Source organism: Hemiscyllium ocellatum, chromosome 25 (genome assembly GCF_020745735.1).
Source record: "Hemiscyllium ocellatum isolate sHemOce1 chromosome 25, sHemOce1.pat.X.cur, whole genome shotgun sequence".
NCBI classification, from domain to species: domain Eukaryota; kingdom Metazoa; phylum Chordata; class Chondrichthyes; order Orectolobiformes; family Hemiscylliidae; genus Hemiscyllium; species Hemiscyllium ocellatum.
Window position 1 is genome coordinate 27,734,128 of NC_083425.1, and position 14,327 is coordinate 27,748,454.

General features: G+C 38.0%; 1 protein-coding gene across 2 annotated transcripts in view; it reads right to left on the reverse strand.

Moving 5' to 3' along the window:
• Positions 1-14,327, reverse strand: part of rbfox3a (RNA binding fox-1 homolog 3a) — a 165,904-nt gene that overhangs the window by 53,947 nt on the left and 97,630 nt on the right. For both annotated transcript variants that reach the window (XM_060844519.1, XM_060844518.1), the window contains exons 5-6: positions 11,440-11,500; positions 5,948-6,001 (exon numbers count right to left, since the gene is read on the reverse strand). In XM_060844519.1, the coding sequence (XP_060700502.1) occupies positions 5,948-6,001; positions 11,440-11,500 (115 nt within the window). The remainder of the gene's footprint in view (positions 1-5,947; positions 6,002-11,439; positions 11,501-14,327) is intronic.

The following is a 14,327-nucleotide window of genomic DNA, read 5'->3' on the forward strand; positions in this document are numbered from 1 at the left end:
ACTAGTGAGCCAGAGGTCAACGCTAACATTCTGGGGATATAGGTTCAAATCTCACCACAGCAAGCGGTGGAATTTGAATTCAATAACAGCTATTCTAATAGCAGCCATGTCAATTATTGTAAAATGCAAGTGGTTCACTAATGTCCTTTAGAGAAGAAAATTGCCATCCTTACCTAGTCTGACCCACAGCAATGTGGTTAACTCTTAACTACCCTCTGCGCAGTAAATGCTGGCTTAGCCAGCAATGCCTACATCCTGTGAATTAACTTAAAAACAAACATGGGAATGATACCTGCCTCTCTCCTCCAGCACTGGCATTGCTTGGCTTTGTGGTTTCAGTAAGTTGGCATGTCTTATTGTGGTGTGCAAACATTACAACAGGCCCATTTCTGACATTTGCTTGCCCTGTGGCAATGGGTAGTTTGCCTTTAGCAGTCCCTGGTTCAGTACTACAACTCGCTTCTCAGTTCCCTCAGGAATAAGGCTGATTGTCACATACGCTCACATGAAAACCAGTATGCCAACTTCTCATCAGTATACTGGCTACCACATCTACACTAGATCTCCCACTGCAGCCTGAGGGGTGAAAACATCTAACTGGTGAAGAACTCACTGCCTCTGGCCATTATTTGCTTTATAAGTGTGGATGGGTGGCTGTTTTACTCCTTATGATGCCTTGTGCAAACAGCATAAACTTGGCATAATCAAATGAAAAGAGTAGTACAGCTTTCCTCTTGGGACAGAAACATCACTGTTGACATGCAGCATGAGTGAATTGGGCATCTCTGGAAAAACAAAAGCTGAGAGAAGCAGATGCCCATGATTATAATGCTCAATACTCTTGTTATTTGAAGATGTTTACACCAATCATAGGAGTCCAAATGTCCCCTGAAAATTTCAATGCAGAGCCAAAATCAAAGCAGTCCAAACAACATTTTCTTTTACTTATTCACAGTGTTTGGGTATTACTGGCTGGGCCAGAATTTATTACCCATCCCTAATTGACCTTGAGAAGATGGTAGTGCCACCTTAACTGCATGGGAGTTGAAAGCATCCACAGAGCTGTTAGTATGGGAGTTCCAGAATTTTGATCCAATGATACTGAAGGGACATCAGTTTGATAGTTTCCTAGGCAACTTCAGAGGGCACTTAAGAGTCAACCACTTTACAATGTATGGATCCATATGTCGACCAAACCATATGTAGAAGGCAGATTTTTCCTTCCTTAAAAGGAGCTCATACCTAAAGTGTTTATACAACAATTCATAATGGGTTTACGGTCACCATTAGACTCGCTTTTAATTGCAGATTTTTAAAAAATTTTGAATTCAAATTTCACCATTTGCCTTGATAGAATTTTAACCTACATCCCCAAAGCATTAACCCGGCTTTCTGGAGGTACTTTATAAACAACCTGTGCAGAGATGTTATTACATACCTCTGGAGCAGGTGGGACTTGAACCCAGGACTCCAGAAACAAAACCACTGTGCGTTCTCCATGTCTCTTGTAGCAGTGATCCAGATGTGACATTATCCAGGTCTAGCCTAAAGTGAGGAGCTAACAACTCAAAATCCAATACATATCTTGACAATGGAATGTCATGTTGTTCACATCAAATAGGGATTACATTCCCATCAAGCATAAACTGACATCTTGGTAGATAAATATACTGTCAGGATGTGCAAGTCAAGCACTGGGCATTTTGACTGACATAAGTACTCAAAACACTTGTGCGTGCACGAGCATGCATGGAATACATGCGGATCCAAATGTACAGTGTGTGCTTTCTGCTTTGGAGAAACCAGGAAAAGGAGCACTTTCAGCTTGTACATCTGAGTGTGCGTAACTGAGGCTGTATTAGTCAGTGTAGCTGAATTATCTGGACAGATGCCAAACAATGCCACTTGTCTTCTTACTACAGTGGCAGTGCATTTCAACCTTATACAATATTGTATTGTTGAGGACTTATTGCTGAAGACATTTTCATTCACAGTTTGGATTATCTATATCCAGCGTAGAAATGGTTTGGAAGGTAACACTCTCAATCACAATTACATCACTGCAACCAATAAGGAGTGAATGAGCTATCACAGCTCTACTGATTATTCAATTAAAATGCTAATCAACAGAAGATTAAACAGTGGATTAATCATCTTCTCTCCAAATCAGTCACACATTTGATCAGGTATTGTTCTATGTAAAATGGCTGACATCGGTATGACAGAAAGACATGCTCTGCAAAGCACTTTTAACTTATCATGTGTAGGCTGGGCTAATTGACTAACTGAGAATATACTGCATGTAAATCATTGCTCCAAATATTTTGTTAATCTTTCAACAATACAAATTCCCTGGTGGTTTAGCAACTTCAGTGACTGCACAGCTGAACAATCCATATCTGCAAAGGCTTGGTTACAAAGGCATGGTTACAAAGGCAAACAGTACTTATTAGTTATTCCAATCAAGGGTCAATGTGCACATCTATCTCCTTAAGATAACTTGTAAAAAAGTCTGAAGAAACTGTGCCCTTAGACAAATTGACTTGCTTTCCAAAAAAAAGGTACATACTTCTTGAACCTGAACTTCCTAGTCCAGTGGCAAGGACTGTGCGGAAGACCGCATAATTAATGGGTATGTTGTCTCGGAAGTTATTGGAGATCATGTAATCCTCACTCCTCCTGGGTCAAGAATAGGAAATTCACCAAGTTCTTGATTGTTAGCAAGTAATCTCTTTTGAATTATTGAGTTCAGTTCATCTGACCTTATGGATGAACAACCTACATGTCACTTACTGTCAAGGTTTCAATCTGAGTACTGTTTCATTGTGTAAGGCACTGGAGGGTGTTATGGACCAGACCAGACTCCCTCAAAGCATTTCAAGACAGTAGCCTGGATCTTAACTTTGCTCGTTGTTTTAAGCAGGATATTCCAGGAGCGATGCAGATGGTCCAACTACTGAGTTTATTTGCAGAATTTATTTGCAAGATTACTGAATGAAATACAAACAACAAAGACCAGAATACAGAGTAACTTAACATATCTGAAAACCCAACAGATTATCTCAACATAATGATGCTGTTTCAAATATGTGCGCAAATCCCCATAAACACCTTTTGGCAAAAAAAAAGGTAAAATGCAACACAGGTTCTTACAGGAGAGATGCTAGAAAGGGGGAGGATCAGCATGGACCTGCTTCTTTGAGTCCAGCGGCTTCATAACTTACGGATTGCTAAAACCAAACCAAACCAGAGAAAAGCTGAGCTTGAGAACTGGCCACTCCCCTTTTATTGTACAAGTTGTTTTAAACTTGAAAGCCTGTTGCCGAAGGCAGTATCTGTTAGCTATAATCAAATTGGCCCTAAAACCCTTCAAACCTAGACCTCTCAGCAACTCTGCATTTATGATCCCTCTGAAAAAAAACACCAAGGACCACATATCTTGTTAAAGGAGCAACATCATCACAAGGGCATATTACAGCAGAGTACTCTTATCCCAGGAAGTAACATATATCTTCAGGTCAGAAGGTAACTGGAAAGACTGGCCAGAAAGGCTTAATTAAAAAAGGACATTTAGCATGATTTCTGACCATTTTAGCATCTCTGATTTTAATTTCTGCTTGTTATTCTGTAAACACTCCTCTGCTGGCAGTATCTAAGCACCTTTAATGTAATGCAATGGCACAAAGTCCAGAATACGAGCATTGTTTAAATAAAAAACACAAGGCCACATAAGGAGATAATGAGTCAGGATGACCAAAAGCTTGTTCAAATTTTAAGGAGTGCCTTGAAGGAGAAAGCAGGGTAGAGAGACAGAGGGATGTAAGGGGGGAATTCCAGATCCCAGGACCTGGATAACTGAAGGCATGGCCACTAATGGTGCAGCAATTAAACTTGGAATACCTTAAGAAACTAAAATTAACTGAGCACAGATATCTCAAAAGGGTTGTAGTACTGAAGGTGATGACAAGATTCTTGGGGGTAAGTGAGCACATGAAGGCATTTCATGAAGGCAATGATGAGGAATTTAAATTCAATACACTATTTGCCTCAGAGCGAATGTCAATCAGCAAGTAAAGGGTGATAGAGCAACTGGACTTGATACCAGTTAAGACAAAGGCAGGATCAGTCAAAACCCAAACTGTGTTACAGCTTAGTGGAGACAATATCTTCAGAAAAGGTGAGCAGAGAAAACTGGTGAGAAGAAATCTCTTTACATAAGCTCCAGAATATTAAGTTCTTAATGGGAGTGATTGGTGTTAAATATCACTGATTCTCACATTTACATTAAAAATACAAAGGATTTCGTCAGTAGATACTTCTTATACCCATTAAAGGTTTTTATGATTTCGAAGAAATGCTGATCAGAGGAAATTTCAGGAGCACGTTCGTGATTTTGCCACACACATATCAAGCAGAGCATCTCTTACCCTGAGTTTCCGATTGAAAAGATTCAGTGGCCCTGGGTGGCAGTTAAGAAAATCCAACTGTTTGAATATTTGTTTTTTGCAGAAGAAGAATTCATTTATATGGCTGTGATTCATATCCACATGCCTTGAAGAGGTATACTCAGAAACTTAAAAGACATGGGAATTAAAAGTGGAAATACATTTTGAGAAGAAATTGCGCACCTCTCTTCCTTATCCTTCACCTGAGTTTTGGCTACCAGTAAATCGCTAAATTTTTCAGATTATGGAAGTCAGTAAGAAGAGTACATAAATTAAAAACTTGTAAAATTGACAGTTGAAAAATGAAATTTCCTCACAATGATAGCAGTTTAAATGGAATGTTTTGACCGAGAGATTTTCTATTATTGACATGTCACGTAAAAACAAACAAGTACAAGGCACTGTGGCTTTAAAATTAGAACAATTTCTTAATTACTTTTACCTTCTGTACTGGTGCCTATTGCAAAAGAAAGCAATAATCTCTTATTGAGTCCACTTACTTGATTTTAAAATGATTTTCTTGTTAAGTTTTGGAAGGAGTTATCACAAGATTGTCGAAAAATGGTTCAAAAAGAGACAACACTATCCTTTAATCCATTTTTTCCACACAGTTGGATATGGGTTAAATGTAATTTTTAAAAAAATTACTGCAGTGATCTGCTCTCTGATAGTCCTGGTTTCATAGAACCCCAAGTAAGCTGTGATCACTCGCTGCTTCATTTTGAATTCATGGAACTGTCTGGAAATCGACAAGCAGATCATTGGATGCTGGTTGCAGCAGGTTTAAAAGCTGCACTCAAGAGTTTTTAAATCAATTTCTAACTGTGAGAAGGCCTCAGTCAGCAAAACATGATGATATTTATGTAAAATATTGGGTAGAAAATTGGACTGTGCAGGGTAACAGAAAAGGGATAGAGTCTCTTTAAACAGGTTACGGCTCCATTTGTCATTGTGGTGAAGCAGATTTGACTATAATAAAACTAAGCCTGGGGATGAATGGAGGGAGACTTGCTTGTCATCAGTACTGGATTTACAGTGACTGATAGCACTAAACTCCAGTAGAGAAAGCCTGTTGATAAACAGTGATTAATTACTGTCTATCCAGTTTATTCCTTTTGAAAGTATATTAAATCCTTCGATAATTATTTGTGAATATATCCAAGGAATGTGGCCAGGCAAAGACGGCTATTTACTGCGTCTCCAGGGAATAGAAAACATATGGTAACGTTTAGACTTGGCAAACTGCAGTACTATGGTTAGGGGAGAGAAAAAGATTTGTGGTAAATTAATCAAGTGAGCCGACAGACTGCCTTGCTTTGAAATGAAGGCAGTATCCATTAAAGATGATTTGGTACAGCATCAGGAAAAGGAAATAAAAATGAAAAATGAGCTCTTTCCGTCACCTGCTTTCATTTCAATCATCCTGTTTCTCCTTTTCATACTGCTATCCCACAGGTTTCTTTATTGCTTTCACTTATTTTCTGACTTGTAAAATTATTTACCTGCATAAAACTCTGGGCCATAGACAGCTCCGACGACTGGATTTAATTTCCAGCCTGAAAGAAGAGACAGGTCTGATGTGAAACAGCTTTGCAACAGCAAACTACATTCATCATAGCCAACTTCAGAGCTTTGCACTCATTTTCACTCGCAGTTTAAGAGTCACTTTCATACACAGAGGATTGGTAATTACAGCACGACTTTAAATTCACACTTGTATTTATTTACTAGAATACATTATTCATGCAGAATCATCAATGTAGCCAGAAAGGTTAGTTTAACAGGAGTCCCTATTGACAAGATAAAAGAATGCAAACAAATACAGGAAGATCGCTTGGCATAAAAGCAGTTATTTGTTTGACACACGTGGACAAACATAGTTATTTAAGAGCTGACAAAATCACAAATTTATTTCAGTGCTTGATATATGGTTTTTTGCCAGTTTGTTCCCTCCAGTTCCTCCATATTTACACACTGTCAATCTGATCCAACAGTATTACTGTAAATCCATCTTTCATAAATTTAATAGAGTAAATCTTCTTCCTTCTCCATTCCAACAGTGTCAGAGTGTAAATAAAAGTACACAGGTTTTATTTAACAAAAGAAAATCTTATTAAAAAACTTAAAAAATCACACAACACCAGGTTATAATCCAAGAGGTTTATTTGGAAGCACTAGCTTTCAGGAGCTCTGTTCCTTCATCAGGTCGTTGTGCACAAACACCTGATGAAGGAGCAGTGCTTTGAAAGCTAGTGCTTCCAATTAAATCTATTGGACTATAACTTGGTGTTGTGTGATTTTTAACTTTGTACACTCCAGTCCAACATTGGCACCTCCAAATCATTATTTAAATTAACGACAAAAAAATCCCCAATTTTTCTTTTTGTGTATTCTTCAATTGATGTTAATAATATGGATCAGAACATCTAGACTGGTATTCCTGAAAAATGTAGACTTAGAGTGCAGTCATTATTCTCATTGGAATCTAAATTTGACCAATTAAAACAACCATTTTAAAATAATTCCCAGTAGTTAGTTGCACTTATAAGACAAATCTTGCATAACGTGAACTCACTGGTGAAATAAAGTGCAAACAGTCACAATTTCTAACATGTGTTAAAGTTCCTCTGCGCACTATTTTTCATGCACCAGCTGGCATACTGTGTTCAATTCCTCTGAGTGATATTTTAATGAAATTGTTAATTTACAGATGATTTTCAACTCCCACATTGGATACAATGGCATGCACTATAACATCCACACATGATAATAGGAAACAAATGAGTGACCAATGTTGCTTACAATGTTTAAACACATTAAAAATTTTGTTTTAACTACAATCTGAAACAGTTTATTACTGTTTGGGCGGCACGGTAGCTCAGTAGATAGCTAACCAGACAACTGCTTTTGATTGTAATTACTTGATTTGATGTCCAAATCCTAACTATTCAAAGAAATAAGCGCTGAAAGTGTGTTGCTGGAAAAGTGCAGCAGGCCAGGCAGCATCCAAGGAACAGGAAATTTGACGTTTCGGGCATAAGCCCTTCTTTGGATTCCTGATGAAGGGCTTATGCCCGAAACGTCGAATTTTCTGTTCCTTGGATGCTGCCTGACCTGCTGCGCTTTTCCAGCAACATATTTTCAGCCCTATTCAAAGAAATAAACTGACTTTCATGTTTTTATTGTCAATTCTAAGCTTGCATTTGTCCATATAATGACAGAGGAAAATTTGAGCGAAACTTTTAGTTTTAGATTGCAGTTATTGCTTAGTGTAATTTAAAATCAAATCCACTTAAGGTAGGTTATTGGTTAATAATCTACCAAAAACACCACGCTGCTGTCAACAGCACCATTTCCTGTCATTGTAAAAATAATTCAGTCATGATCAAAATAAGGAGACGAAGGTTCGAGGTCAAATTGACTGTTTCTTCCTGCACTACAATTCAAGTCACATTATTACAAAAGTATTGTCTTCATGATGTTCCATCAATATAAATTCTTCTACCTACTAGTTTATGAAAACAAAACAAACAAAAGGTAGATGTAATCTTCAACATTAGAAAAGTTATTGAAAACTTGATATTTAATCACTGACATCCTATTTACAAATTGGGGATCGGTTTAGCTCAGTTGGCTGGATTGTTGGTTTACAGAGAATGGGATGCTGACAGCATGAGTTCAATTCCCATCACAGGTTTGAGGTTACCATGAAGAACTCTCTTTCTCACCTTCTTCCCTTGCTTGAGGTTTGGTGGTTCTCAGGCTAAATCACCACCAGTCACTTCTCTCTAATGAGAGAGCAGCCTCTATGGTCTGGTAAGACTAAGGTGACATAACAGCAAATTGTTTGATTTGTAAAAAGTTAGTGGATCTAAATTGGAGCAGGCAGTAAATCTCAAGTTACATTCCTGAAGTGGCTTTAGTTGACAACATTTTTTAAAAAAGTTGGTTTATTTCACAGCACTTTTAAACAAATAACCTGAGGAGAAAAATGTCCAGTGGGTATTTTCAAATTCTCCTGTTCAAAGATCTCCATGACATCAACTAACATTGGTAGCTGCAGACATTACCAAATCCAAATTTTTCCTGACAGTATGGTGGTGCGGTTGGAGGACAAAGTGTTTTAAGTATGGGTCTAGTGGTTACAGAGATGAGAACTCCCACTGTTCAGGAAGAATTGTCCCTCCTTCAACTTCACTTGATACAGTCTGGACAGTCCAGATATAAGATTTAAATACTCCAAACTATTCAAAATATTCAAATATCTGGACAATTGGTCTATTTTACAACCATTCCTGATGAAGGGCTTGTGCTGCCTCGGATGTTGCCTGACCTGCTGTGTTTTTCCAGCACCACTCTAATCTAGACTCTGGTTTCCAGCATCTGCAGTCCTCACTTCTGCCGATTTTACCAATGAGTTAAGTATAATGTTTGGATCCTAACATTACACTATACCATATTGATATACAAATACTTAATGCATTCTCTTGCTATTCCACAACTTTAGAGTCAAAGAGTCACAAAGGTCCACCGCTTGAAAAAAAGGCCCATCAGCCCAATGAGTCTGTGCTGGTCAAAAATCTAAATATTCTAATCCCAATTTCCATCATTTGGTCTATAGCCTTGTGTGTCTTAGCATTGCAAATGCACAGCTAAATACTTCTGAAATGTTGAGGGTTTCTACCTCTACCACCCTTACATGCAGTCAGTTCCATATACCCACCACCCTCTAAATTTTTCTTCACATCCCCTCTCAACCTCCTGCCCTATACCTTAAATTTATGTCACCTAGTCACTGATCCCTCCACCAAGAGGACAAATTCCCTCCTGTCTACCCTTCTATGCCATTCATAATTTATACATGACAATCATATTCCCCCTCCATTTCTACTGCTCCAAGAAAAGTAACCCTGGTCTATATAATCTCTCTCTTTCCTTGAGCTATGTTTCTACAGGTAGAGGTCTACCTTTGGAACCTCTCCCAAGGATCATTATCCATGCAAACCAATTGACTAGGAAGGTTGTGAGGCTGTTTGAACAAGCAAGGCATCACAGCCTAGCCTACTCTTCACCTGACATGAACACACATTTCTGCCAGTGATCTCTCTACCACAAACAGGAGTTTGCCTCAACTAATTTTCTTCACCCAGGAGCTTAAAGTAATTAAATAATTTCAATGACAACAAAAGAAAACTGGATATTGGAAATCTGAAATAAAAGCAGAGAATACTGCAGGAACTCAGCAGGTCTGGTAGCATCGGCATAGAGTGAAATAGAGTTAATGTTTCGAGTCCAACAAAGCTCTTCTAAATGGAGTGTTCCATATCCCAGGCTCTGCTGAATTACCATGGTGGTATCAACCCTAGGACACTTCTTGCAGTAGGGCTCTGCAACCAACTGGATCAGATTCCCAGTGACAGCAGTCGTTAGTTATATTGCTGGGTTAAGGTTGGTATGGTTTTATATTTCCTTAGTGGTAGATTAATTTATTTATTTCAAACGAGTTGATGTCTGCAATGTTGTAGTATCGACAATTTCCAGTTGCATCTGGAAAAATATTTCCCAGAGCACAACTGCTATGTGTATGGGTACAAAATACAAATTAAGTTTAAAAGTGTCTTATTTCCAATTTGTGAAGTATTGCAATGGAACCAAGTTTTCCTTTCATGAAGAAGATTGGGAAGAAACAATAAAATAAGTTTAAGGAGAGACAGACGTTTGATTTGCAGTTTATGAATTATTGCTGGAGGAAGAATCCCTTAACATGAGGCATTTTAAAACTCAATCTGCCTCCTTTTCATTGATTTTATTTTGGCTAATACCAAGATGACTTGCTTCAGTGAAACTTCATAATGCATGCTTAGATTCTCTAGATGTCTAGATTGCGGATTAAACCTGGTCCATTCAACTCCAGGAGTCGGAAATATACCCATGTTAATAACAGGCTGCAGTAGGAGTAAAAGTAGGAGTTCAAACCCCTTAGTATTATGGAGCAGCAACATTTCCAATGTAGACATCAATCTCACGCTGTAGCACTAGCAGAAAGCATCTTCTGAGTAAATTCAAACATATTACTCAATTCAAAGATTTGTTAGTCAATAGTGACAGCAAAATTCACTGTAAATGCTTATCTGCAAAAGCTATAACAGAAAATATGTTTCAAAACGCAACACACAATGACATTTTTTCTCTTATTTATCATTAAGTAGGAAAGAAGTTGGATCTCCCAACTCAAATTTGGAATGGATGTTGGTTTTGTTGTTGCAATTATAAGACATTAACAATTTCTTAGGAGTTGTGGACAATTTCGGAGGGCCATTCTTTTTGTTTGAATAAAATTAATTTAATTGCACAAAGTTGCTGACAATATTTCTGTCATCTATAAAAGCTAATCTTCTCCATCTATGCAGGTGCTTGGATGGATTGCTCTGTGGACTGGATGGTACTGAGCACTGCAATATGTTGGTCAGAATGAATCAAATCTGGAACAGTGCAGTTTTAATTGCTGCTACAAGTTACTTCCCGCAGGTTTAAAAATACTATAATTGAAGTTGAAAACCTATTACTTTGTCCTTGTGGAAACTAATCTTCTGTTGCTCAGATCAGTAATTTTTCTTGTACACGTACTCATATGCTTGTATAATTTGACACAACACAGGGAGCTCTTACTCATCACAGCTTTATCTAAGTTTGTCCAGCAAAGCAACTTCTGCGTACCCCAGAGTCAAGTGTCTATATTCCTATTGTGGTTTATTGATTTTTTTAAAGCCAATAATACAAAAACAGTCCAATAAAACCTTTTTTGCAATTACCCCAAAAGTAACTGTTTATGCATAGACTGTGCTCAACTCAAAAGGGGAAATATGGCCCTGAGTAAATCTACTTTCAAGGAGGCTGTTTATTTAATATTAAATTCTTAAATCACAATTTATTTGTTGATAACAAAAACAATCTCTACAGAAATAAATGAGTCAGCGACAGCTGATTACCTTACCATTTGTGTATTGATTGGGGGTCTTTTTGTTCGTCATTACTCTCGCTGTTGCATTGTTTACCTGTGATTAAATGATGAAACAAATCACATTCAGGAATTAATAAGATATTCTTGGAGTGAGCTCTATTGTATTGCATAACCTGTTGTCATAGAGTCATAGAAATGTACAGCATGGAAACAGACCCTTCGGTCCAACCCGTCCATGCCGACCAGATATCCCAACCCAATCTAGTCCCACCTGACAGCACCCGGCCCATATCCCTCCAAACCCTTCCTATTCATATTGCCATCCAAATGCCTCTTAAATGTTGCAATTGTACCAGCCTCCACCACTGCCTCTGGCAGCTCATTCCATACAACCTAGGAACCTTCAGTCAAGTGAAATAATAATCCTGTATTAATTGTTTCAGAAAGGAGTGCACCAGCTTGTGTAAGTCCCAAGATCTTGCTGTAGGCACTCCATGCACTCTGTGGAATACTGACAGGTTGCAGTAGCTCTTTTGAAACTAAAACATTGTATGTTAACCATGATATATAATCATGTAAAATCACAAGGTACATTACAAGCTATAATCTACAGACGACTTTTGTTGAACTGTTAGAGATTTATCCTGTGGTTTCAGCCCATGAATTAGTTACAAGCTTCCCAGGTATCCATAATTGCCTTGTGTCCTATTTTAGAGGAAGCATTTAAGTAATTGCAGTCATGCTTCTGTTAAAACAGCAAAGTAATTTCATGTTAATTCACTCATTAACCGATATTACACAATGCAATTCACCCCATGTAATTTTGGTTGTTAACAGACAAGAAGTGACAGACAGACCTACGAAAAAGTTTTGGTCTTTACTTTGGTCCTCGGGACAGTATTATGTTGCAAGGTAATGTTCCAAGAATGGATTTGTAACAAAGATATAATGACAAGCTCAGTTTCCCTTGCAATAAACTTCAATCCCACCTCAAATGAGTGTTCTCCATTTTACCGAAATGATATTTCCAAGTTCCATGATCAGTTATTGCCCTCATAACTCAGATTGGTTTTTTGTGTTGAAACATCTTCCTGTGCTGTGAACCAATGCCCACTTGGAAATAAATTAAAACTGCTTGAATTCACATCTCACAGGTTGCTCCTAATCCCAATAAGCAAAAGGCAAAGAAAGGAAACCTGAGAGTGATAGCGACAAACAAGACATAAAAACATATGAACAAGTTAAACGGAAAGAGAGTGAAAGAAAATGCTAACTAGTTTATATACATTTCAGGATGCTGTTCAGAAAAGTTTGTTCCACAATACTGTCATCAACTTTCCTAAAAATCCTATAAGTGTTAGTTAAAACAATTTGACATTGTCCTGGTACATGCGTTAACATATCCTTTTGACTACACTTTTCATAACAATTCATAATAAATGACTTTTATAACAAAAATATTAAAATAACATTCCTCAAAAGTCAATCTTGAGTGTACATGAATTTCAATTATTTTCCATAGCTTAACCCTGAGAAAAATATATAGTATTGTTCTATATTATTGTGGAGACAAACATCTGTTCAATTGACTGGACAATACAGATGAGACATTTTCTATTTTAAATGTGCTGATTCACAAAAAACACCATTTCCATGAACAGTTTCTGTGCAAGCCTTCTTTATTAAGTGTATGACAATGATGGTGATTTCTATCTGAGTATATAGTTTTGCAATCCATACACATGGTGCATTTAAATTCACATTTCTGCTTTTTATTAATGACCTCAATTCTCACCTTTGCAAATGGAAATTCTTAGTAAAGTTCATTTAGATGCATCAACTGAACACATCATGGTTCATTGCAAGATAGTAAGGCCTACTCTCTCTAAATGCAATCCTTCATACTTCTTCGCAATTTATTCTGAACTATCAAAATGTAATTACATTGCATAAAATTAATTACAGTTTGAAGTTTCAATAGTAACACTTCTGCTCTTCTTCACGACAATCTTTCTGTCCATATTCGTCTTCCATTCCCTTTACTGATGTCCCAGTGTGATGCACCATTGATCCTTTGTGTTGAGCCCGTCTTTAAAGAAAAATCAGCCTCAGGCAGGATATAGGCACTGGTGGCTGATCCTGTCTTTTTGCATATCTCTAGTTTACCTTGAGAAACTGAGAGTAAATCATATCCTTGAGGTCCATGTACTGAAGACTGTCCTGCACTAAGTGCAAGGACATTGATCCAGTGACAAAGAGATGACGATATAAGTCAAATCCAGATGGTGCCTCCTTAAGGTGGAAGGCAGAGGTAGTGGTTTCCTATGTGACTGTGGTTATTGTCTTTCTTGGTATTGGATTAGATTACTTACAGTATGAAAACAGGCCCTTTGGCTCAACAAGTCCACACCGACTCTCCAAAGAGCAACCCACCCAGACCTATTTCCCTCTGACTCATGCACCAAATACTACGGGCAATTTAGCACGGCCAATTCACCTAACCTGCACATTTTTGGACTATGGGAGGAAACCCACACTGAACACGGGGAGAATGTGCAAACTCCACACAGACAGTTGCCTGAGGCGGGAATTGAACCTGGGTCTCTGGTGATGTGAGGCAGCAGTGCTAACCACTGAGCCACCGTGCCACCCATGGAGTTTATAGATTTTGAAGGGATGATTGAAGAAACACTGTGGAGTTGTTGCAGTGCATTCTAATAGATAGAACACAGCGAAGCTGGAAGGCATTGGTACCGAGAGTGCCTGCTAAGGTGCTGATCAAGTTGACTGGCTTTTTCCTGGAAAGCATTGAGATTCTCAAATGTTCCAGTTGCATTCATCCAGGCAAGCACAGAATACTCTGTTGTACTCCCATCTTGTACCTTAAAGTAGCAAAGAGGTTTTGTGAATTCAGGAGGAGA